This window comes from Mytilus galloprovincialis, chromosome 2 (genome assembly GCF_965363235.1).
Source record: "Mytilus galloprovincialis chromosome 2, xbMytGall1.hap1.1, whole genome shotgun sequence".
Taxonomy (NCBI): domain Eukaryota; kingdom Metazoa; phylum Mollusca; class Bivalvia; order Mytilida; family Mytilidae; genus Mytilus; species Mytilus galloprovincialis.
In genome coordinates this window covers 60383911-60411384 of record NC_134839.1, presented here as the reverse complement: position 1 = coordinate 60411384, position 27474 = coordinate 60383911, and the positions used below count along the sequence as shown (strand labels likewise).

The 27474-nt window shown below is 32.3% G+C and overlaps 1 protein-coding gene across 1 annotated transcript in view; it reads left to right on the top strand.

Moving 5' to 3' along the window:
• Nucleotides 1-27139, top strand: part of LOC143064012 (PHD finger protein 14-like) — a 36956-nt gene extending 9817 nt beyond the window's left edge. The window contains exons 6-23 of the mRNA XM_076236505.1: nt 883-983; nt 1518-1573; nt 5547-5658; nt 6624-6718; nt 7184-7232; nt 7602-7745; nt 8885-8960; nt 9596-9690; nt 14826-14916; nt 15570-15676; nt 17805-17900; nt 18389-18516; nt 20588-20719; nt 21516-21654; nt 23279-23416; nt 23825-23934; nt 24879-24996; nt 27005-27139. Coding sequence (XP_076092620.1) covers nt 883-983; nt 1518-1573; nt 5547-5658; nt 6624-6718; nt 7184-7232; nt 7602-7745; nt 8885-8960; nt 9596-9690; nt 14826-14916; nt 15570-15676; nt 17805-17900; nt 18389-18516; nt 20588-20719; nt 21516-21654; nt 23279-23416; nt 23825-23934; nt 24879-24996; nt 27005-27043 — 1826 coding nt within the window. The 3' untranslated portion in view covers nt 27044-27139. The remainder of the gene's footprint in view (nt 1-882; nt 984-1517; nt 1574-5546; nt 5659-6623; nt 6719-7183; nt 7233-7601; nt 7746-8884; nt 8961-9595; nt 9691-14825; nt 14917-15569; nt 15677-17804; nt 17901-18388; nt 18517-20587; nt 20720-21515; nt 21655-23278; nt 23417-23824; nt 23935-24878; nt 24997-27004) is intronic.
• The last annotated feature ends 335 nt before the right edge of the window (nt 27140-27474 follow it).

The window sequence follows — 27474 nt, the reverse complement described above, 5'->3', positions numbered from 1 at the left end:
ATCAAATACTGTAAACCAATTTATTTTCACGGATACTTTATTTTGCGTTTGACCCTTTCTAGTTCACTTCACAGCGATTTAATTGGCGATTTTCCAGCTTACTTAGTGTGATTTAATAAGGAAACAACCAAGTTTTACATATTCGAGACAATTTATTTTTCACGTTTTTTTTTCTACTCGCGAAAGTCGCAAAAATAAATCGCTCGCAAAAATAAGTTGGTTTACAGTATCCACAAACATGTAAGATTTCCTCAATCCACGAAAATTGGTACCCACGAAAATAAATAAATCAACAGTACCAGTAATGACATTCTTAGGAGATTGCTTCATCAACCATCTTTGTTGTAAAGTATTGTAAGGGTAACAATAAAGCCTGCTTTATTATCAAACTTTTAACTTCATACAAATGTTTAAATGTTCACATTTCTTTGGATTTAGTGTGATACATGTATTTTTACATTTAAAAAATCATGTAGGATGTTAAAATATGTAACTGAAATGTGTGTTTGGCTGTTGAAAGTACTGATTCAAATTACAATACATAATTTTATTGTACATGCTAGGAATACTGATTGTGATTGCCTAACATAAGAAATGTTGAAATTTATAGAATTTCTTTCAGCAAAAATTTGAAAAGGCTGCATGTTGCTTAAGTTATCTTATATCTTACATGGTGACAATCATACATTGCAAAAGGTTGGAAAACAATATCCATATACATGAAAAATATCTTTCATAAATGCCTATTAAAAAATATTTTTTTCAAATTGTTTGACTTAGATATTCACTTTTGGTGCCATCCAATTTTAAAGCTTTACAAGTTATAATATTATTTTTTTTCTTTGCAATGTCGTATAGAAGTTACCAAATGAATTATTTTAGGATGCTATGGTATCAGTGAGAATCAGTCAACATGCAGTACAGTGTCGTCTGCTAGTACAGAACCATGGTTTTGTGATGCATGTAAAGCAGGATGTAATCCAGTAAGTCTATAGAACAGGTCATTTTTTTCAAGGCTTGCAAGTTTGCTGCTTAAAATTTTATTATGATTCCCATACCAGCAACCAAAAGTGCACTATAGTATTCATTCAGCCTGTCTTGTCACAAGTCAGTCTGAGAATTTTTTAAAGATATAGTTTGCCATATATAAAAAGTTACAGATCAAATGTAGGTTTTATTTTGACTTAGAGATTTTTGATGAAGTTCAGGATCTAGTACATAAAAAATTACTTGAAAATATTAGGTTTGTTCACATTTTTAATCCCTGAATAAATTGATATTTTAAATCTAGTATAAAGTCATAACCTATAATGCCTGAATAAAGTAATATAGTTTTTTGAAGGTTAAGCACCCTCGAGTTGAAGTTTGATGATTTCCGTAAAGACTTTTACATGGCCATAAATTAAATCAGTTTTATAGGTTTTCATTCGATAACTTTAGTTTTCATTTCTTTATTATGATATGATTGATAGAGTTGAAATGTTGACATGGGCTTTAGAATACATTTTAATTTTCAGACATGTGAACTCTGTCCTAACCTTGGAGGTATTTTCAAGGAAACAGATGCCGGAAAGTAAGTTTTATAGAAAAGCTATTTACTTCTTGTACAAATTGAAAAAGAAAGTATAATCATATAGTATATATGCCAATACACATAAATAACAGCGCCTGGTGATGTTTCATAGCCTGACCCTTAAAAGTGGCAATAAAACACCAAAAACAAATCAAATCAAATCAAAATTTGGGGTCAGTCTGTAAACTTTCAACACATGACTTTTTTAGCTCACCTGGCCCAAAGGGCAAAGTGAGCTTTTCCCATCACTTTGCGTCCGGCTTCGTCGTCAGTCGTCGTTAACTTTTACAAAAATGTTCTCCTTTTAAACTACTGGGCCAAATTAAACCGAACTTGGCCACAATCATCATTGGGGTGTCTAGTTTAAAAAATGTGTCCGGTGACCTGGCCAATCAACCAAGATGGCCGCCATGGCAAAAAATAGAACATAGGGGTAAAATGCAGTTTTTGGCTTATAACTCAAAAACCAAAGCATTTCAAGCAAATCTGACGTGAGTAATATTGTTTATCAGATCAAGATCTATCTGCCCTGAAATTTTCAGATGAATTGGACAACCCATTGTTGGGTTGCTGCCCCTAAATTGGTAATTTAAAGGAAATATTACTGTTTTTGGTTATTATCTTGAATATTATTATAGATAGAGATAAACTGTAAATAGCAATAATGTTCATCAAAGTAAGATTTACAAATAAGTCAACATGACCGAAATGGTCAGTTGACCCCTTTAGGAGTTTATTGCCCTTTATAGTCAATTTTTAACCATTTTTCGTAAATCTTAGTAATCTTTTACAAAAATCTTCTCCTCTGAAACTACTGGACCAAATTAATCCAAACTTAGCCACGATCATCTTTGGGGTATCTAGTTTAAAAAATGTGTCCGGTGATCCGGCCATTTAAACAAGATGGCCGCCATGGATAAAAATAGAACATAGGGGTAAAATGCAGTTTTTGGCTTATAACTCAAAACCAAAGCATTTAGAGCAAATCTGAAATGGGTAAAATTGTTTATCAGGTCAAGATCTATCTGCCCTGAAATTTTCAGATGAATCGGACAACCCGTTGTTGGGTTGCTGCCCCTAAATTGGTAATTTTAAGGAAATTTTACTGTTTTTGGTTATTATCTTGAATATTATTATAGATAGAGATAAACTGTAAACAGCAATAATGTTCAGCAAAGCAAGATTTGCAAATAAGTCAACATGACCGAAATGGTCAGTTGACTCCTTTAGGAGTTATTGCCCTTTATAGTCAATTTTTAACCATTTTTAGCTCACCTGGCCCGAAGGGCCAAGTGAGCTTTTCTCACCACTTGGCGTCCGTCGTCCGTCGTCGTCGTCCAGCGTCGTCCGGCGTCGTCCGTCGTCGTCGTCGTTAACAATTTACATTTTGAACTTCTTCTAGAGAACCACTGAATGGAATGAAACCAAACATGGCATGAATGTTCCTTATGAGGTGCTGACCAAGTGTTGTTACTTTGTTGCCGATCCATCATCCAAGATGGCCGCCAGCCGGGGACTTAGTTTAACATAGGACCCTATGGGAAATGCATACAAATGACTTCTTTTAGAGAACCACTGAATGGAATAAAACCAAACATAGCATGAATGTTCCTTATTGGGTGCTGACCAAGTGTTGTTACTTTGTAGCCGATCCATCATCCAAGATGGCCGCCAGCGGGGGACTTAGTTTAACATAGGACCCTATGGGAAATGCATACAAATGACTTCTTCTAGAGAACCACTAAATGGAATGAAACCAAACATAGCATGAATGTTCCTTATGGAGTGCTGACCAAGTGTTGTTACTTTGTAGCCGATCCATTATCCAAGATGGCCGCCAGCAGGGACTTAGTTTAACTTAGGACCCTATTGGAAATGCATACAAATGACTTCTTCTAGTGAACCACTGAATGGAATAAAACCAAACATGGCATGCATGTTCCTTATGTGGTGCTGACCAAGTGTTGTTACTTTGTTGCCGATCCATCATCAAAGATGGCCGCCAGCGGGGGACTTAGTTTAACATAGGACCCTATGGGAAATGCATACAAATGACTTCTTTTAGAGAACCACTGAATGGAATAAAACCAAACATAGCATGAATGTTCCTTATGGGGTGCTGACCAAGTGTTGTTACTTTGTTGCCGATCCATCATCCAAGATGGCCGCCAGCGGGGGACTTAGTTTAACATAGGACCCTATGGGAAATGCATACAAATGACTTCTTTTAGAGAACCACTGAATGGAATGAAACCAAACATGGCATGAATGTTCCTTATGAGGTGCTGACCAAGTGTTGTTACTTTGTTGCTAATCCATCATCCAAGATGGCTGCCAGCTGGGGACTTAGTTTAACATAGGACCCTATGGGAAATGCATACAAATGACTTCTTTTAGAGAACCACTGAATGGAATAAATCCAAACATAGCATGAATGTTCCTTATAGGGTGCTGACCAAGTGTTGTTACTTTGTAGCCGATACATCATCCAAGATGGCCGCCAGCGTGGGACTTAGTTTAACATAGGACCCTATGGGAAATGCATACAAATGACTTCTTTTAGAGAACCACTAAATGGAATGAAATCAAACATGGCATGAATGTTCCTAATGTGGTGCTGACCAAGTGTTGTTACTTTGTAGCCGATCCATTATCCAAGATGGCCGCCAGCGGGGGACTTAGTTTAACATAGGACCCTATGGGAAATGCATACAAATGACTTCTTCTAGAGAACCACTGAATGGAATAAAACCAAACATGGCATGAATGTTCCTTATGAGTGCTGACCAAGTGTTGTTACTTTGTAGCCGATCCATCATCCAAGATGGCCGCCAGCAGGGGACTTAGTTTAACATAGGACCCTATGGGAAATGCATACAAATGACTTCTTTTAGAGAACCACTGAATGGAATAAAACCAAACATGGCATGAATGTTCCTTATGAGGTGCTGACCAAGTGTTGTTACTTTGTAGCCGATTCGTCATCCAAGATGGCCGCCAGTGGGGGACTTTTGAATGAAATTAAACATGTTCCTTTCCTTATAAATGAGGTTGTGAAATGTCACTTTTAGCCAAATTTTATATTTTTTTATATGATTTCAAAAACCCAAGTAGAATCAGGTGAGCGATACAGGCTCTTGAGAGCCTCTAGTTTGTAAATCTTAGTAATCTTTTACAAAAATCTTCTCCTCTGAAACTACTGGGCCAAATTAATCCAAACTTGGCCACAATCATCTTTGGGGTATCTTGTTTAAAAAATGTGTCCGGTGACCCGGCCATCAAACCAAGATGGCCACCATGGATAAAAATAGAACATAGGGGTAAAATACAGTTTTTGGCTTATAACTCAAAAACCAAAGCATTTAGAGCAAATCTGAAATGAATAAAATTGTTTATCTATCTGCGTCCTTTGTTTGATATTCTCAAAGACCAAGGTGAGCGACACAGGCTCTTTAGAGCCTCTAGTTTTTATCCTTATCTTTTCAAAAAAGACATTTTTTAAAAGTCAAATGTGTTGAAGAGTAAACAAAGCTCAAAGTAAAAAAGACCAAACAAAATATAAAGCGTCAGCACATGTTATTATTCTTCACTTTCACATTTGTAAACATTACTCACTGTTATGTGATCTACAAAAAGAAAAATATCATTTTCAATATGTGAATGCTTGTGAAATTAAGAGGAGCTATGATATTATTTTGCCCTTGAAATTATCCCAAAAGTGCAACACTCAAAGCCTTTTAAAACTATGTCACTTGAGAATGAGAAATATGATAAGATCTGTACTCTAAGTTCAGAAGTTTCACTTTTATGATATCACTTACGATGTCACTATGATGTAAAAATCTGCCATAATAAACAATTAGAAGACTAAGAAGTGTTATTTCATTTCAGATGGGTCCACCTTGTATGTGCTTTATATACTCCCGGTGTTGTCTTTGGTGATGTGGATAAACTCAGTGTTATTTTATTTCAGATGGGTCCACCTTGTATGTGCTTTATATACTCCTGGCGTTGCCTTTGGTGATGTGGATAAACTCAGTCCCGTAACTTTGTTTGAGATGTCCTATTCCAGATGGGGTGCAAGGGTATTTATTTCTTATGCAGCAAAAATACTTCAATCTGATTGGTTGACTACCCCGGTGTAAATAATACCCCACCCTTGTTCACCCGGGGATAAATAAAATTTTGCCAAAATTTGAAAAAAATGAAATTTTGCGAAAAAAAATAAAAAATAAAATTTTGCCCAAAAAAATTAAAAAATAAAATTTTCCCAAAATGAAGAAAAAAAAAAAATTAGAAAAAAAAAAATTAAGAAGAAAATGCTAAAAAAAATTAAAATTTTTAAAAAATATTTTTTTTTTTAGTTTTTTTTGTAAACTCAAAAGAACACAAAAAATTTCAGAATTTTTCCAAAAATAAAGTAAAAAAGTGTTTGGCAATGTGCAGCAACATGGACATTGAAATAATATTACGCTGGAAATTTTTCACTACCATTTTTACAATTTTACGTCCTGGTTTAAAAATGAGTAAAGGAATTGTTCATAAGAAATAAATTCGTTATCTTGGTGTAATCAGGGGTGTACGGAATTTTACACCGTTGTTGAAAATTCATACACCCATTCGGCTGCGCCTCAGGGTGTATGAATTTTCAACAACGGTGTAAAATTCTGTACACCCCTGATTACACCAAGATAACTAATATTATCTAAGGAAAATAAGTTTAAACAAAATCTTAAAAAATCTTAAATGGTTATGTTCCTGATCAAAAGCAAGCTTTTTCTATCAGAAATAATGAACAGATACATAAAATTCATTTACTTTTTGTGGGTACTGATTTTGTTGATTGTTTAAAAAAATGTATCTCCATGAATATATGATTTCCTTGATTTACCAAAGATTTAAATTTTATACAAGGCTATATAGAAAATTTATACTCTTTTAAAGTTCAAAATTCATTGTTTTCCTTTACCCATGAAATCCACGAAAATTAGTTTCCCATGAATAGTAAAGAATGGTCAGTAATAAAATTCTTTTTTTTCTTCCTTAAAAGGACTGCACCCTTTGTGAAGACCCAAGATTCAGTAGAACAGGTGTCTGTATAAGCTGTGATGCAGGAATGTGTAGGACATATTTTCATGTCACATGGTAAGTGATGCAGGAATGTGTAGGACATATTTTCATGTCACATGGTAAGTGATGCAGGAATGTATAGGACATATTTTCATGTCACATGGTAAGACAGAAATTATTTCATAGAAAAGAAAGGATAAGGAGTATCCATGCATGACACAAATTCAGTACATGCACAGCAAAAACACATAAAAGAAAAGAACAGTGCTTTTATTGCTGATCTTCATCTCAAAGTCATAGTGAGGCCTTCAACACAGATCAAAACCTCTCACCTGACTGCAAGTTTTAGACAGCCCTATCATAGGTTGAAGGCTATCTTTTAAAGTACAGCCTATTTCCAAATTTTATAATTTCAGAATAGATACATACATGTTGATTTGGGTTATTTTTGTATTTATTGAAATCATGCAAATCATTTTTTCATGTCAACCAACTGAAAATAGTACAAATGTAAACCTATTCTTATTGTCTTTTTTTCAGTGCTCAGAAAGAAGGATTATTGTCAGAGGCTGCACCAGATGAATGTATGGTAAGTAACAATTTTTTATACATAGTCTTTAAGGTGGTACATAATACAACACAGGGAGATAACTCAGTAAAAATCAGCTGATCCTTTTAATGTTTTTTTAAGAAAATATTAAGCTTCTCAATTATCAAAATTGGTGTAATTCAAACTGCTATTTGTCCAACAAAAATACCGCTATAATAAATTCAATGAAATTTAATCCTTAATTTCATGTTTCAAAAAATCTAGAAAACTGTATACCCTAGTAACTTGTATTTATTTGTTTGCATTAGAATTTTTTTTTTCCCTCATAAAAAAACTGGCAAACTTAAACCTTGCTTTCCTGTTAGTTTTCTAGTCTATGTATTTTTATGAATTTATATATGCTTCTAGGATATAGCAGACCCTTTCTTTGCTTACTGTAAAATGCATGCAGAAAAACACATGGCAAGAGCTAAGAGAAGAAACTGGTTGGCAATACAGTCACATATAAAGAAACATGCTACAGTAAACAAAATTGAAGATGAAAAAGAAAAGGTTAGGATTTAATATAGAAAAAAAATAATAACTAGCAGTATGTTATCAATTACATTGCATTGCAGTTCTTTGTCAACAATTACCTTCCGCAGTATAAAAGTAAAGAAAAAGAGTTAAACAGAAACTGAACAGAGCAAGATGAACAATACAAGTATATGGAAGTTCTGTCCTGTTTTCAGTAATCAATCAAATTGTTGCTATGGGATCAGAATTGAGGTCTCTTTCAACCTCCGGGATGAGACAAGGTCCCTTTACCTGCTTTTTTGTTTTTTCTTTTATGCCCCATTTATTGGCATTATGTTTTCTGGTCTGTGCGTCTGTCCATCCGTTCATTCGTTTGTTTGTTTGTTTGTCTGTCTGTCCCACTTCAGGTTGACGTTTTTGGTTATGATGAGGTTGAAGTCCAATCAACTTAAAACTTAGTACACATGTTCCCTATGATATGTTCTTATTATTGTAATGCCAAATTAGAGGGTATACCAAATTTTCACGGTCCACTGAACTTTGAAAATGATAGTGCAGATGGGGCATCTGTGTACTAGGGACACATTTTTGTTTTAAATATTATTGAAATCATTTGAATGTAAAACTAGAGAAGAAAAAAGAAACCAAGTCATAGAAATCTCAGATACCCTTGGGTTATTTTTTACCTTGTCTGACTGGTGCATACCTTGTCAAAAATTAGACATTTTGTCCTTTGATGTCTTGAGATATCCTGGTCTTGCACTCTTTCCAGTTTTAAATTATTAATTCTAATTAATTAATCACCATACGACCTTCCATTGTTTAAAGTGTATGCAACTCTTGGTGACAAACTGAAATTGCATAGGCCATATGTACAGCATAAGCAATTAGGGGAGGATTTCACACAAGGATAAATGAGAACATATGAAGTTAATAATAGTAAGTAATAGTACAAAATTTATAGATTATCCACCAAAATACTTCAGTAAGAAATATATATGAAGGTTAATAATTTAGTTTTAGTTTATTTTATATTTTTGTCAAATGAAAAGAAGACATTAACATCATATTTATTCTCTGTATTAAGTCTATCTATTAACATATTATGCATTAACTTTTGTTTGTTTTAGTCAAGTCTTCTAAATATTTAGTTTGATATCATGATTATACTTCAGGCTAGATTTGAGAGAAAATTAAACAGACATAGGCAGAAGTTTCACTTAGCAATGGGAAAGAGACCTCCAGCATGGGGTAAATATTATGTTACAAAATAACATTGTCTTGCACATAATGAGAATTACATTTGGAAAGATGGAGAATAACTAGAAATATTCTTTTCCATTTAGATAAAAAAAAAAAAATGATCAAAATATCAAATATTGTGGATTTTTTTGTTGTGGGTAACAATTTTTTGTGGCTTTATGAAAACTTGCTTTTTTGTGGATATTTAAATTCGTAGTTATAGAAAAGTTTGCAAAAATTCCTTAAGAAAATTTTAATTGTTGAACATTTAAATTTGTGATTCCACTGTTCCCATGAAATCCATGAAAGTTGGTATCCAACGAACATTAATTAATCCACAGAATATCAACGTAGAAAGTACTAATTTGTAATACAGTTTAAGAGCCTGATGCTGTGTTGATGATATTATTTATTTTACCATATTAACCAGCTTAATACACTCTCAATGGTAAACTGTCTTATTTAAAATAAAATAAAGGACTTTGTAGGTTAAAATTCCCTTATCATTTAGGAACTATGTATCAAATTTCTACCTAGAAAAAGATATTAGAGGAAATATCTTATTTAAGTCTGATTTTATTACATAAACAGACACTTATTGAATATAAACTAAACATAAATTACATTGATGTTTTTAATTTCAGTACCTACCCAAAAGTTACTAAGATATTTGACATCAAGTCCTTCATGTGTGAGGAAAATGTTAAAGAAAGCAGAATTAATGGGTGTTATTACACAGGTTTGATTTATTTTTTTATGAGACAGAAATGCAAGAATGAATCTCCAATAACTATCTTATATTTCTTCTGAAATCTGTTGTAGGAATTTTACGTAAAAAGAAATTCAGACATTTGTTTTACTGTTGTTAGTCATTTGTTTTAAAACTTTAGACTCCAAGCTTATTTTGTTGTTATTGCAAAAACATGGGTCTGGAAACTTAAAGCGTAATGAATAAAAAGTTCAGATAATTGTTTTAAAACTGTCAAATTCCTACCAGCGGTTGTGGCTTTAAAGAACATGTTGTATAACATGGAAAAAAGACATTTCATACTTATTTGACGAAAAAAGACATTATTGACAATCGGTGGAATATAACCAGTTTAAATAAAAGATCATAATAATCCAAATTTGCCAATTCCTGAGGTGTTTACCATAGTACCTTCAATTTTGAGACCGATTGAATTTAAGTTCATATCTAAGAAATTTGAAAAGAAAAAAATGATATGGTATGTACATGTTTCTGGTAAAATCATTTACTGTACCCCTCACTCATTTTCTCCAAATTTTGGCTAAAAAAACTGACTTGATTGGTAATAAAATTTGAAAAATTAATTACTCAAAAACTACTCATTGTAGATACACAATTTGTTCATTGACTTACTTTTGATTATAACATTTTTTAAATTCATTGATATTTTCCACTTGTATTACATGTTTTGGAAATAATTCCAGAAAGAAATTTCAGCAAGACTGAAATGTCAGAAGAATACATCCTTAAGTGAATTTTGCAAGGTTGTTCATTGGACAAGTTATTCCTTAGCAATATTACCCCAGTAGTTAAGTTTTTCTCACTTTTTTCAATAGTACTTTAGAATCAATATGGATAAAGTATTTGATATATAGTCATATCATAAGCTGATGTAGATAAGTTTTGAGTTTCTTTCAAGGTGATATAGTTTTTTGCAGCATTGTGGTCCTTAGACATAGAAAATTGCTGGAGAATATAAGTTCTGTGCTATTTGTCAAAATATGAGTTTTGAGTTATATTTCAATTGAGCATATTTTGCAGGAATCTAAGTGGTATTCCTTTGACAAAGAAAATTTGTCATAGATACAAGCATTTGAAATATTATATTCTTTTGAAATATTTGTTGTTGTTGTTAAACTTATTAGGCGAGTGATATGAGAGCCAAATTTACATTTTTAATGAACCTACCTAACACACGGCTAAATTATATATCACTAGAAAGCTAAGAATGTGTACTTTCTAAATATCCCGGTCGTCAAAAGAAATTATGGTGCATTTTTTTTTAAATCGAGGTCAAAGGTCATGGGTGCAATTTCAATACACGGATACTTCCAGTTGTAAAATCGAGTCAAAACAAATGCAAAAACGAAACAATTTTTATAGGAATGCTGTATTACTGTTGGGAAAATATATTTCTATCATAATATTAATTATTTTTGGTTGATTTTAACGGTAACACATGTTACATAACGTTTTCTCCCGGAGTCTTTGAAAATCAACCATTTAAGTCAAACAAATGTATCTGTAGTCGCCATTGCATTATTTAAATCTTATAATACCTCCATATCATTTGATTGCACGTATTTACAAACATATATCTGCAAATTTGATATAAGTAATCCGAAACAAAATATTTGAAGCAAGAGGAAAATATAACGTATTTTTAATTGTTTAGAAAAGTCCCATGATGAGCTGTTCATTAAAATTGAGGAAACATATGGTCTCCTGTTAGTTTGAAAGCCTGCCAACCGCTTCAAGATCAGACAACCATAGAGCAGATTTTCTTTTATTATTGTAGTGTAGTATATTGATATATGAAAAAGAAGATGTGGTATGATTGCGAAAGAGACAACTATCCACAAAAGACCAAAATGACACAGACATTAACAACTCATACATCACTAAATCAGATATGATAAGAGTACTAACAAACATAACTAAAATGAGTGAAGTGCTACTGGTATATTTATATCAACAAACTGATAGTTTTAATATAAAACATCCCAAGGAAAATATGATCACTCATTGTACGTCAAACTGTGTTTGATTTTACTTCAGTCGGCTGCCGTGTATCTTGAGATATATAATTATTAATTAATCAAACAACACTTGACAAAGTAGTTTGTACTCTTTTTAAATTACGCTAGTGATGACGTTCGGCTACTTTGGCACTAAGTATTACTTTTTTTTTTAATCTTGTTTCACCGCTTCAAACGGAGGACAAGGCTATCCTAATATTGAACCTTTTATTTGGCTTTCTGATGTTAAAACCCCTTTAGCGTATAACCTAAATGATCGAAACGTCGGACCAATGAGATGTTGGACCATTTAGGTGTCGGAATATTGCGATATCGGAATATTATAGCTTCATTTAAACTTGTAATCTCATCATTCTTATCGGTCAACATATCCATACAAAGACAACTTCCTTGGCATGGGCATTTATCAGTACAGCAAAGGTTTTGCTCAAAGCGGACACAAGATCTACTATATACAGATTGAATTTGGAATGGACATGAGGGATTTGTCAAGGAGACACCAATCTGGAGGCGTTCTTCAGCTGGTCCCTACACAAAAATGTACTAGTTTGAAATGATAATGGACGTCATACTAAGCTTCGAAATATACTCAAGAAGTTAAAATAAAAGTTATACAAAACTAAGAAAGGCCAGAGGCTCCTGACTTGGGACAGGCGCACAATTGCGGCGGGGTTTAATATGTTTTTGGAAATCTCAACCCTCCCCCTATACCTATACCAATGCGTGAACAGATAAAATCTTGTAGAAAGTTGAATGACATCATACCGGACCGATGTTGCCTTTTAGCCAACCAAAGTCATACGGAGATCTGTTATTGTTTCTGTAGTTAGGTCGACATTGTCTTGGATAAAATTTTAACCCCCAGAAGAAAAATAATGCCATGTAGAATGGATGCCCCATTTTTATTGTTTCTAATCTCCTGATCAGTCAAACTTGTTGATAGTTATCAAAGGTGTGTCCATAAATACGGTGCATTTGAAGTGATAAACCTAAATGAAAAAGAGTAAAAAAAATATTTATAGATAATATACATTCTACTAAAGCCATACATCTAAGAACTTTGTCAATAGGAATATCGTACGCTTTATTAACTGCCGCAGATGTGTCATCATCTAAAAGCTTAAGACAATACAGAAATGTTTTTAAAGCAGATGGCATAATTTCAATTGAATAATCCAGTGAAATGTTTTTAGATAATGGATAAGGTGATTGGATTACAACTCTACCCTATATCTGCTTCCATAAAATACTAGTGCAACCAGTTTCGCAGTCACTGCTCAGATCTTTAATTTTGACAGACCGTATATCACAGTCATTTTAAATGGGTAATTTTCCGTCATTACGGCACAAGACAAAATTATAGAGCTACTGTATACAATATTGGATGCACCTTGGCCTTGTTGAAGCTGTATACATGTAACTATAAATTGATCATGGTTTTTTTAGTTTTTGTTGAAGCTGATCATATGTTGTGTAGTTTTCTCAGCGGCGATCCTCGGGCAGAAATTAAGCCCGGTTCACTAATCAAATAATTAAAGTTGTTAACCAGAATACTTCTTTGTGTACAGGCACGTCATCTTTAATCGTCAAAATGTTAGTAAAAGCTGTGTTATGTTCAGAACTAAATAGCTCTTTAATTTCTGATTTCAAATTTTGTAGCAAATATTTAGCGCTGCAAGCTCGATGGTATAAAGATTTAATAGTAAAATTATCATGAGTTATTTTGTAAATCAGATCATTGTAGGAGATATATGAAGTAACACTCAAAACAGCTTGAGTTTGCTCCTCAGAGGATACCTTATGAAGTTGTGTAACTTGCTTATAGGCTTTATACATTTGCAAAATATACAAACAGACAAATCAGAATGAGTTGTAGATCTACTGCCCTCGTTGATATATGAGAAGAGACCGGTCGGTGTATTGGTACATGTAGTACAAAGTCTTTGTATAGACAAAACAGAAGATGATAGGTTGTGCTTACTTTTGAAATATTTATAGCAACTCTTATGATATTTTGTATTTTCAAATGGGATGTTTTCATTTTTTTCATATTCATCGACCAGTCTTCTGTAAACTTTATCTGTTCGTTTTCCCACTGCGGCAATACAACTGTATCTTCATTTAAGTGTTTAACTACTTAGTTTCTATGTAGTAAATACTTGACAGACTATGCATCTGTTTCAATAAATGGATATTTTTTTTGCTTTTTAACAAAGGAAGGGTTTCATTGTGAACTGGACTGTGAAAATTTGACACGACTCGGAAGATTTTCTACAATTTTCCGATACGATTCCTTATTTAGAAAGGGGTGAATTCTACAGAACTCAAAAACTATGTTTTACTTTCATTTGATCTTTATTTCGGACGATTTTATATCTATTTAAGCGACACTGAAGTTAAAGATAGAAATAGAGCCGTTTAGATATGATTTATCGTACTCTAAAAGCACTATTAGTACACGGAAATCGACTAATATATTCAATAAAAAACGATAACGAAATAGATAAGGGATTCCGGAAATTATAGTGATTTTACCCAACATCATAAAATTACAGAAATTCGTGATTTTAAGAAATGTTGAGATAAAGTCTTGATCTTGAATGAAAAAACGATAACTGACAAGTAATTTGGTGTGTTCTAAAACGGATAGAGAGCAAAGATAAATAATAGAAATTTAATTGTATATCCGAAAAGGTCGGGATTATGAAAATTTTGGTACAAAATGGCAAATATTTAGAAGGAATGCAAAAGCATGCGGAGTTACAGTTATAAATATTGTTTTTCATTATTTTAAGAATCTAATTCACTTAATTATTCTGTTTAAAAGAAGAGATACGACTTATTTCCTTTGCTTGAAAAACATGTCGTAATTTTTTAATTTTCAACTTATTTCTGAAATAAACGTCAATTTTACAAAAACTGCACCGTACGATTTTGTGACGACCGGGCAAAAATCAAAGTTTAATCATTATTCTTTCATTTAAAAAAAAAATTAGCCGTGTGTTAGGTGGGTGCATTAAAGTCCTTAACTAGACGTCTTTTTCAAATATTACACTCGCCTATATAGATGACTTTATTTTTTTACAGACCACACACGTATCTGATGAGAAGCAGGAAGTAAGAAAGAAATCCCATGTACCAGCAGCATTATCTGTAGAATTTGTCAGCTACTTCTTGGGTATATAATTGTAATAAACTGTACTGGATCTGAAGAATAATAGGATTACAGCTCTTCTATAAAAGCATGCAAAACAATACTTTGATCAACTTACTTGCTATGTTTGCTTGAACGTTTGCAAACAATAGGTAGGTGGAGTTTCAATCTGTTTTTATATATACTGGAATTTGATTGGACAATAAAAATTGACATGAAATGAATTAATGTTTATTGTCCAATCAAATTCCAGAATATAGTAAACATACTGAAACTAACTACCTACCTGTTGTTTACAAACATCCAAACAAACATATCAAGCAAGTTGATCACAGGTTTGCTTTGCATGCTTTTATAGAAGAACTGTAACTATTTATTTTATTGTCGTATAATTGATATACCAATGTTTAATAAGGAAAAAATGTTATCAGAAGGCTATTTTAGCATTATTCATTGTGATCCAAATAGGGAAAATATTAATCATTGTAACTAGCTGGGTGTGTTCTTGCTTGACATTAAATCAGATACAGAAATAAAGTTTTTGTAGAAATTTGGTTTAAAAAAAAATTAAACCAATCAAATTAGAGTTTTATAAGCAGGCAAACACATATATCACTAGGTCAGTAATTCATTATTGCAATTGAAAATCCTAAACATGATAACACTTTGTTTTATAGAAAGAAATAACAAAATAGACAGCATGAAAGCCAGTATAAAAGATACAATATTACAGAACAAAAAACTACAAGAACAAGAAAAGATACTGAGGAGACAGTATGATCAGGTATATGACAAGAAGGGAGGAAAGAATCAAAAATCGAATGCAACATTGTTTGTAACGTTTATTTTATTTGAATAACATCCCTTATTTTCATGGCATCTATAAACAATTGATGCTATGAAAACGTACGAGCAAGCACAAATGACGTATGACAGATTTTGAATGTATGATTTGACGTTGTTTTCTGACAGTTTCATAAGAATGGAGATAATAATATTGTATTTTAAGCTCCCACAGCATCAAATGGTGATTTGATGGTAGCAAAAACTGATTACTGTAAATTCAGAAATTATTGCGTGCATTTATTATTGCGATTTGCCGACCACAGGCAAAAATGCGAGGTTTAATTATTGCGACTTGCCGATTAAAAAAAAAAAATTATGCTGAACATTATTGTAAATCACAGATGTTCACATGTCTTTTCGCAAAGTAAAGCTTTGTTCAAATCTATGCATTTAGTTACCTTCCGTATGTTTTCTGTGATTGAATACACAATTCTTAACTGATGTAACTTGTAAAGGGGATCTAGAAACTAAGATGCATTACTAGAACTTATGTGTTGTGCATGCCGACTTTGGGGATCTAGAAACTTAATTGAACATCGACCACGTGCAGAAGATTAGTGTAGAACGAGGCCCGGCTTGGGTAATTATAGGATATTTTTAACTTCAAAAGAAAATAAATTACAATATTAAAAGTTGATAATCGCAATCACCCGTAGTAAATTATGTTTGGTATAAAGTGTTAAATTGTATTTTTAATGAACTACATGTAGTGTTGAACTTGTGCTCAATGAACAATAGTAGCTTGTGCTTTATGAACAATATTATCTTCTGATGATCTTTGTTATTTTGTTATTTATTATTTATTTATTGTAATAAATTGTATTATATAACTTGTTTTTATTTCTAAGTTTCAAAAGGTTTATTTATACTGAAAATACACATGCTCCACTGAACAATTACAAACAATATTAACAAAATAAAATAACATCGTAATTTGTCACTTTATATAATAATCGAACAGCATTCAAAAGTAATTACTAGTACTAGTATCCCATTCATAAAAGCTCCCGGCAGTATTGTTCAATCATAAACATATTACAGACACATTACCAATTAAAAGTCGAAGTGTTATAAAAATGTCACCTGGCTTCACTGATTACACAGGTTAGCCGAAATAAGTTGTAAAAACATATTACCCTTAAATGCCCCAGGTGAAAGGTTAAACACATCACACCACTGAACAAAGGGAGATAAATCAATCACAAATTGACATTGGAAAAATGAAAGTAAGAATGCGAGGTTTAATTATTGCGATCGTCCGACGCTCGCATTATTCGCATTAATAAAAACCTCGCAATAATTTCTGAATTTACAGTAACTGTCTCCGCTTATGCGTCACTAGTTAACTTTATTTGTGACCATCAAATCACCAATTGATGCCATTGGATCTTAAAGTACAATACAATTATCTCTGTATTAAACCAATACATTCTGATGTAACAACTGGTAGAATATCTTGATATACTATATAGATAAGAAGATGTGGTATGAGTGGCAATGAGACAACTCTTCATCCAAGCTACAATTATATGAATAGGGGTACAGGATAAATAAAAAAGACCAGAAGTTGTCACATTGAATAATGATCACATTTTCGGACTAAGAAATAATAGGCAAAGCAGTTAAAGAACTCTGCACATTTTATGCCCCACTTATTGTGCACCACTTAGGGGCATTATGTTTTTTGATCTGACCGTCTGTTTGTTCATCTGTTCATTCCTTTGTCTGTCTGTCCCGTTTATGGTTAAAGTTTTTGGTCAAGGTAGTACACAAGTTCCCTATCACAGAATCTTTCTAATTCAAATCCCAAAAAAGAGATTTGACTCCAATTTCACGATCCCCTGAATGTAGAAAATAATAGTGTGAGTTGAGCAACCTTTTACTATGACTATGAACACATTCTTGTCTTTAACTAGTTAAGGGTAGAAATTCATTATTGAAGGTCATACAGTGGCCTATAGTTGTTTTCATTCTTGTCTTTTGATCACTGGTGAATACTTTTTGAATTTGTAATCATACCCACATCTCTCTCTCTCTATTTATATTAAAAAAAGTTTTGGTTTCAGTTATTTGAAGATGCAGAAGAGTTGAGAGAATCAGGAAGGAAAATGAGGAAGGAAGGAGAAAGCTTATGGAATATTCTCAATGATATTGGTAAAAAGGTGAGATTTTTCAATATTTTCTAGTTTGAATAGAATTTTTTAAATGTATCTGATATGTTAAATAAGTTCATATGAAATATTACAAAAATGTAATAAGTTCCTATTGAATTGAAAGTCTGAAAGAATTTCTCTTTTTGCTTATCTGAATTTTTTTTTATTGATCCTCATATAGTATTATGGAAAAAATTTTATTTTCATCAAACCTAACCAATATCAGCTCTCATTCCTTTAGCTATGTGAAATTGAGAAAGGAAATGGGGAATGTGTCAAAGCGACAACAACCTGACCATAGAGCAGACAACAGCTGAAGGTCTTCAATGTAGCAAGAAACTCCCACACCCTTAGGCGTCCTTCAGTAGTTGACTTTGGTAAATCAAGTTGATACTGAACATGATGCTTATGCTTTGATGTACCCTTTATTTGTTCTTTATTGGAAATATTGGAAATTGAACATGTTCAGAATTTCAACTTCTTTTTTCTCTTTCTAGAATTTACCACTACCAGATGTGTTCAAAGTAAAGAAATCACCAGTAAAGTTGATAATGACCACCAGAAGAGAAAATACAAGTAACATGGGGAGTAAATTGTTACACTCACCTAACCTGTTAATACACCAGTAAGTTGTTACTCACACCTAACCTGTTAATACACCAGTAAGTTGTTACACTCACCTAACCTGTTAATACACCAGTAAGTTGTTACACTCAACTAACCTGTTAATGCACCAGTAAGTTGTTACTCACACCTAACCTGTTAATACACCAGTAAGTTGTTACTCACACCTAATCTGTTAATACACCAGTAAGTTGTTACTCACACCTAATCTGTTAATACACCAGTAAGTTGTTACACTGACCTAATCTGTTAATACACCAGTAAGTTGTTACACTCTCCTAACCTGTTAATACACCAGTAAGTTGTTACACTCACCTAATCTGTTAATACACCAGTAAGTTGTTACACTCTCCTAACCTGTTAATACACCAGTAAGTTGTTACACTCACCTAATCTGTTAATATACCAGTAAGTTGTTACACTCACCTAACCTGTTAATACACCAGTAAGTTGTTACACTCTCCTAACCTGTTAATACACCAGTAAGTTGTTACACTCACCTAACCTGTTAATACGCCAGTAAGTTGTTACACACACACACACACACACACACACACACCTAACCTGTTAATACACCAGTAAGTTGTTACACTCACACCTAACCTGCTAATACACCAGTAAGTTGTTACTCTCACACCTAACCTATTAATACCCCAGTAAGTTGTTACACTCACACCTAACCTGTTAATACACCAGTAAGTTGTTACACTCACACCTAACCTGTTAATACACCAGTAAGTTGTTACACTCACCTAATCGGTTAATACACCAGTAAGTTGTTACACTCACCTAACCTGTTAATACACCAGTAAGTTGTTACACTCTCATAACCTGTTAATACACCAGTAAGTTGTTACACTCACCTAACCTGTTAATACGCCAGTAAGTTGTTACACACACACACACACCTAACCTGTTAATACACCAGTAAGTTGTTACACTCACACCTAACCTGCTAATACACCAGTAAGTTGTTACTCTCACACCTAACCTATTAATACACCAGTAAGTTGTTACACTCACACCTAACCTGTTAATACACCAGTAAGTTGTTACACTCACACCTAACCTGTTAATACACCAGTAAGTTGTTACACTCACCTAACCTGTTAATACACTAGTAAGTTGTTACACTCACACCTAACCTATTAATACACTAGTAAGTTGTTACACTCACCTAACCTGTTAATACACCAGTAAGTTTGTTACACTCACCTAACCTGTTAATACACCAGTAAGTTGTTACACTCACACCTAACCTGTTAATAAACCAGTAAGTTGTTACATCAACCTAACCTGTTAATACACCAGTAAGTTGTTACTCACACCTAATCTGTTAATTCATTTGTAAATAATAACATTCAACTAATCTTTTTGTTCACAAGTTACTTGTTAATCAACTTACTTGTTAGTGCACTAGGTATTTGTTACCCACTTTACCTGTTAAGAGGGTGGTAATTGGGGTATTTTTATGATGAATAACGGTAAAAATTCTTGCCAAATAATGTTAACAGTAATTTTTGGTGCATGATCTAAAATGTACACTTTCTTTTAGATGATAAAAAAATTTTGACGAATCATGTTAACCTATAATGGCGGTAACGATAATTATTTGAGACCTATGACGAATCATGATAAGGATATTTTGACGATTCACCATAAAATTTTAACCAATTTGAAGCTAATGGTAGCTGAATATGATCAATTGACGCCTGACAGTAAAGGGCATTACCACCCTCTGTTAAGACACCAGAAGTAAGTTCATTTTGTAAGGCCTGGAGATCTTGATCTGATATTTTATACATTAGTTTATAATGATGACTTTTCTGAATATGTTTGGATTTTGTTACGGTTGACTTTCTTTTGGCAGAAAATCAGCTCACTATTGCAATACGTCTGCATGCAGGGGAAATCATGGTGTACAGACACATCTAGTTTTATAAAGTTCTGGAACAGATAAAACTATGATTATATATTTGGATGTTTTAACCTTGAATAGTTGAATTAAATTAGATTGAACAAACATATAGAATTGTTCTATGATTTATAACCTTTTTGTTCTGTATTTGTAGCTGTGCTGTATGTAAGAAGTCAACAGATACCCACATGATGGTGAAGTGTGATAGCTGTAAACTGTATTACCATTTGGAATGTTTAGATCCACCACTCACAAGGATGCCAAAGAAAACAAAACTTATGGGATGGTAATACTTTGTAAAATTTAATACAGTTTCTTCATGGATATTATATTTTTATTGACTTGAAAAATGGATGTCAATGAGGGAAATAACTGTATTATAAAGAAATTTGGATAAATAAATATGTAACACCAATATTTTAAATCTTTTAAAAAGAGAAATAGAATGACCCATAATACAAGAATGCCAAAAAAATAAAGAACTCATGTGATGGTAATACTTTTTTGATTTTTTTTTTGGTTTACAATGGGAAATAAAAGTTACTGAATCGAATGACTATTTTAAAGAAACCTTAATGAACAATATGTAACGCCATTATTCATTATTGGAAATCCCCTAAAAAGGGAAATAGAATGACCCGTAATAAGAAGCTTGGCAGGATACTTTCTGTTTCCAGGCCAATAAGTATAAAAAACAAACCATATGGTGACTTTTATGCCAATTGTAACAATTGGTCATGAAAACAAAGTATTATCCAATTTATTCAGTATTATTTTTACTGTCAAATAAATGGTTGTTATTAAAGTTCAAAATAAACGACATTTACATTAAAGCTAGAATTTCATTGTGGTCATTCTGTGCTTTGTTAAGGTATACCGGTTATTTTGTTGAATTACCATAAAAAAAAATAACGTTGAACAATATAGAGATGAGGACAAGCAATGCATTGGTTACCAAAATTAAACAAATGCCAAGATAAAGTACAAACGTGCAAAGACCTAGTCACCTAGAGAAAAATAAAATCATTAGAAAGCTTATTTGATGGATTAATCTGATAACAAATTATTTAATGAATATTAAGGCAATGTTCAGAATGTGACAAGTCCAGTAGTGATGAACAGGATGTCCCTGCTGAAGAATTAGAAGCCCCCAGAAAACTTAGAGAAAAAATAAAAGAACCAAACAAATGGGGAAATGATTTACAGTTTGAATTTGCTAAGGTATGTGTTAAATATGAGAAATGTATTGTGAAAAGAAACCTTTGTCAAGAAGAAATTCTGTAGAGGCAATCCTCTATTCAGTGTCTTATATTTAAGTAAAACCATTAGATTCTGATATATGTGGAATTACAAACATCTGTTTTATTTTATTTTTTTATTTTAGATTTATGGATGAATATGTCAACTTGTAGTAAAAAATACAAAGTTTCGAAGTATAAATTTTGATCAAATTTTTTTTTTATTCAGAAACATTCAGACAAATTTGTTTTGTCTAGTTTTAAATTTTACTTGATTTTTAGCAGGTAAATACTGCAAGATGAAGTAGGCTTTTGTTGTTTTCAAATTAGAAATTCCCATCCTAGATTTTGCCAAAATGATAACAAAAAATAAGATTTGTCATATAGTTGATCAGTGATTTCCTCTAATCATGGAAAATCCTATGGACCTTGTATAATTTTTCTTAGAATATACATAAGAAAATTACTATTTTATGGACTTAAGTTATGAATGCTGTATGTACATGACCCTATAATATGATTGTTCTAAAGACTGTCCTGTATCTTTAATGGGGTGCTCCAAATCTAATTATATGAATACTATTGTTCTTCTACTAGAGATGTAAAATATTGTATTCAAAATTCTTTGTTGAAAACTTATATCATCTTTAAATGGTTAAGATACTGCGGATGTATTTATTTTGGTGGGTACCAATTTTGTTGATTGAGGAAAATTTGCATTTGCGTGACTATTTTTTTTATGGAAGTCTGCATACATTCCTACACAAAAATTAGTAATTCTTTGAAAATTTAAATTCATGGTTTCCTAGTGACCATGAAATGCATAAAAACTGGTATCCAACAAATAATTATTATAGGATTATTCAGACTTTTATGTAAAGTTTGTGAGTAAGAGCCCCGGTTTACACATCAATAACCTCTAGAAAAAATGTGTTTAATCCTTATAATTCTTGAGCCAAATATTCGCGATTTCTTATTAACATTTGTTTGTGTCAAGGCTTCTATAAATACCATCACATGCACAACTGACAGGTTGTAACGAAGGAGTTGGCCGCCATATTGACTTTTTAAAATCTATAAATGTTCTATAAATCCAACAGAAATTAAAATGAAATAACACCTACCTCCAAAAGTTCATTTTAATGAGGTATTATCCATTGAGCGTACACGATCCCTTTAAAGTTTTTATTTGTATGACGACGTGTTTGCCATGATGTAAATTCACCAAATCGTTCACTAAATTTAGCGGAATTTTATTTAAATCTTGTTTTTATACATTTTTCGATGCTATAGTGCATTTAGTTTATTTAATTATTGTTATACATTTATATGCATTAGATTAGAAACAACTATTATACATTTGTTTTTTAATCTCAATTTGCTGAAAATCCAAGTATCCCTGCAAGAATGTGTATCGTGCATGAATAGATTACGAAAGTAGTTTCGGAAACATGGTTTATCGAAGTGTAAACCAAGAGAAAATTTCATATTGACCAATCCAATTCAAGTATTTACAGATATGCAAATCATATAAGAATTATTAATTCATAGTTGATAATAATGCTATAAACCTGTAACAAATGTCTAAAGGATGCAAATATTTTCAGTTAACAAAATATAAAATGAAGAAAAAGAAAACAAAGAAGATAAAGAAGGAGAAAGTTGAGGTTGAAAGTACAGATAGCCAAGATAAGATAATTAACAGTCCAGAAAAAATGATAGTTGATATGACTAAAAACTTAAAGGTAAATGTTAGTAGCTAAATATCTTGTTACAAAGAACATGTAACTAATTTGACATCTTAAACAACAAGAAATGACTAGAAGACAAGATATAAATGTTTTAAATGTAGGCCAATATTTATACTTACTTTTCTCAAGTGAAAGTACATATCTTGACAAGGTTGAATTTTCACATTCCACTTTCATATACATATCATTTGCTGGCATTAAATATAAAGATATGGAATTATTTTCTCCAAGTTTTTATTCATCTTTTTTTAATTTGGCTGAAGTGTTTTATTTTGGTTAACAAATCTATCAGGTAATTTTAAAAAATCCTTTTCTACACATACTTAAAACTCATACTTTTTTAATTCAGCAACATATCATATTCATACTTTCTTGATTTTACATGAATCTTTTTGTTTTAAGAAAAAGAGACCAATAGAACACATTAGACCAGCAAAGAAATTAAAAGAAGAAACAATAGAACTAGAATGTGTGGTTTGTTGTAAACCTGGTACTGCCTCTGATACTGTCAGGTATGTGACAGATAAAACCATATGACAATCATGTGTTGTATATACAAATATACTCCAACATAGTTCTATAGTTAACACTGTAAAATATGCACACAAATTCTAATTACTTAAATTCAGAAATTATTGCGATGTTTTTATTATTACAAAAAATGGGACAGGGTTATTATCGCAAGAATTTAAACTTACATTTCAAAATTTTTATAAGAATTAACAGGATTTTTCCCAATACATGTATTGCAAAATTTGAGATTGTATTTAAGTCTATATGACAAAATCACAATAAAAAATGCACTTAATAATTTCTGAATTTATAGTAGCTTGGATTTACAATTAACTGTTTTGTTTAATCCTGTTATATTTTATGCCCTGTGCCTTGGTAAAAAGTGTTATCCTTAACTGTCTCCATTTTCCCCATTTTCAATACTACAATCTAACTTAAGTTTGCTTCATGCAAATTTTATGAAACTCTAACACAATGCTAAGAACCATAACATGCAAACACAGTTCAAATTTGGGTCATGAGTCATTTACCATTCTTAAGTTATTCTGTTTTTTAACTTTGAAAATTACAAACCTTGAGGGGGGATAATTTGTGTCCCCAGACACAAACTTCTCTATTTTAAATTTAGCCTGTTTATCTATGTTCTTAATTGATGTAACAGCTGTCTAAAGCCATATTTGTTGTATTTCTTGGATAAAGCATGAATTGTCTTTGCTATAAATAATGAAATAGCTTGAACAAATCCCAAGATATCTGTAATGGGGTCTTGGTTCTTGAAACTGTTTAAATAATTAATCTTGTGAAATCTCTACCAATACACACAGAAACAATATGGTACATAAATGTTTTTCCATTGACAAAGAATGATAAATTCAGTGATATGCTGACCAATAAATATTCATGATTTTATGAACAAGTTTTTATATTGATATTGTATAATTAGGTGTGATGAGTGCAGATTATCGTATCACTTTGGATGTTTGGATCCTCCTATGAAGAAGACACCTAAACAGAGAGGATACTCGTGGCATTGTGAAGCATGTGATCCTACAGACGACTCTGTAAGTGAAATATTGTAATAAAAGTAATTAAACAGAGAGGATACTCGTGGCATTGTGAAGCATGTGCTCCTACAGATGATTCTGTAAGTGAAATGTGGAAATTGATGTATTTCACTATTTGCCATTGATATGGTTTCATTGCTTACTTGCTTAATCCTGTTGCCCCTTGGTGGAGCATAGGCCACTAACGATATTTCTCCACCTTGTTCTGTTCTTGGCTAGCCTCTCCAGATCCTGCCACTTGTACCCTTCTTTCTCCATCTCGGCTGCAACATTCCTTCTCCAGGTGTATCTTGGTCTGCCCCTGCTACGCTTTCCTTGTGGGTTCCACTGTAAGGCTTGCCTTGTAATGTTAGTATTTGGCTTCCTCAGTGTGTGTCCTATCCATCGCCATTTTCTCTTTTTTAACTCTTCATCAAATGATGACTATTTAACCATTAATTCTATTTGGTTGGCATCCTTCATGTGATGGTTCAATTATCTTATTCCTCCTAGACCAGTTAATTTTTGTGCCATCAAAAAACATCATCTTTTACATTTTGACCCAAATAATCTGATGTCTTTAATTTCTAGATCAAGTTAGTGGTCATCCTGTTGGTAGCTACACACCAATTGTTTTGTTGTAGGTCATTATGTTTTCTGGTCTGTGCGTCCATTCATTTGTTAGTTTGTTCGTCCGTCTGTCTGTCCTTCCATCCGTCTGTCCTTCAATCCGTTCGTCCTGCTTCAGGTTAAAGTTTTTGGTCAAGGTAGTTTTTGATGTCCAATTAACTTGAAACTCAGTACACGTGTGCCCTATGATATGATCTTTCTAATTTTAATGCCAAATTAGTGTTTTGACCCAAATTTCACTGACCATAGAAAATGAAAATGATAATGATGGGGCATCCGTGTACTATGGACACATTCTTGTTAAACATTTGGTTTAAATTGGCAAAAAAAGCATTGTGCAATTGTAAAAGTTTTTCTACTGAACATTTTGTGCCTGTTCACAGTCAGACTATCTGGGCCATGTGTTACATGTTTTATGTTTATGTACTTTTATTCATATCAGGGGAGTTATGTTTTATTGGTTGGTGTGGTTTGTTATACTGTCCAATTATTTTTTTGCAAATCCTATTTTACTTATATATTATCTTAAAATTTAGAAAAAAGTTGTGGTATGATTGCTAATGAGTCAACTTTTCAAGAGACCAAATGACATAGAAATTAACCACTATAGGTCACTAAACAGCCTTCAAAAGTGAGCCAAGTCCTGCATAGTCAGCTATGAATGGCCTTGAAATTATTTTGTTCATTTTTAGCTCTTGAGGATTATAAGTGACATCATGACCATTTGTTTAACTGCCTAAATTCATTCTCATTGACACAAGAATAAAGAAATAATTTCACCACAATAAAATAAAAAGGAGACATTAACATGTTGTTTTTATGCCCCATTTATGGGCATTATGTTTTCTGGTCTGTGGGTCAGTCCATTCGTTCGTTCCTTCTTCTGTCTGTCCTGCTTCAGGTTAAAGTTTTTGATGAAGTTAAAGTCCAATCAACTTGAAACTTAATAAATATGTTCCCTACGATATGATCTTTCTAATTTTAATGCCAAGTTAGAGATTTTATCCCATTTTCACGGACCACTGAACATAGAAAATGATAGTGCAGATGGGGCATCTGTATACTTGGGACACATTCTTGTTTCTTTCTATTATTTGTTTATTTGCACTAATTTCAGTGAGGGGTGTACCCAAATTTATCAGGGGGTGGGAATAAGATTTATAATATATATGGATAGTTGCATTTACCTTAGAATCATAAGTAAAATGAAAATTATTATTTAATCAGAAGTCAGGTTCAAAGTACCTCACATGCTTTAATTCTATAACAGCAAGGAGTTATCTCCATGTTATAAATTTAAAAAATGGCATAATTTTATTTCTAGAATCTTACATTTATGAATAGATTGTTTAGATTTTCCCACCATTTGTTATATTTACATTATTATTGTTTACAGGATGATGATGAGGCTGAAGCTGAAGAAGGCAATGAGTAACGGTCATAATATTAATATCCATAAACTTTACACACATTATACAGAAGTATATATTAATGTCATTGAAATACAAAAATTAAAAATGTCTATCATGAATGTTTTATATTTAATTGTCAGCATCATATTGATAAAGCAATGTACCATTAAACTTGGTACCTAATACCTGTAAACAGACCCAATTTTTTCGTGTATGATCAAGAATTTACCAAATCAACTGAGTTTTGTTAATGACCTGGAAATTCAGAATCTCTGACCTGTTTTATACCTCAATGAAACAGTTGATGTCTCATTAGAAAAAGTTACCACTGAATAACTGCCAAATTTGATGTTCTGTAAGAGTCAATTTGAACCTAATGCAGACTTTAAGATTGTTTAAAAAAAAATAGATGGAAAATTAAGCTGAAAAGGAATAAATGATTTATGACCTGATA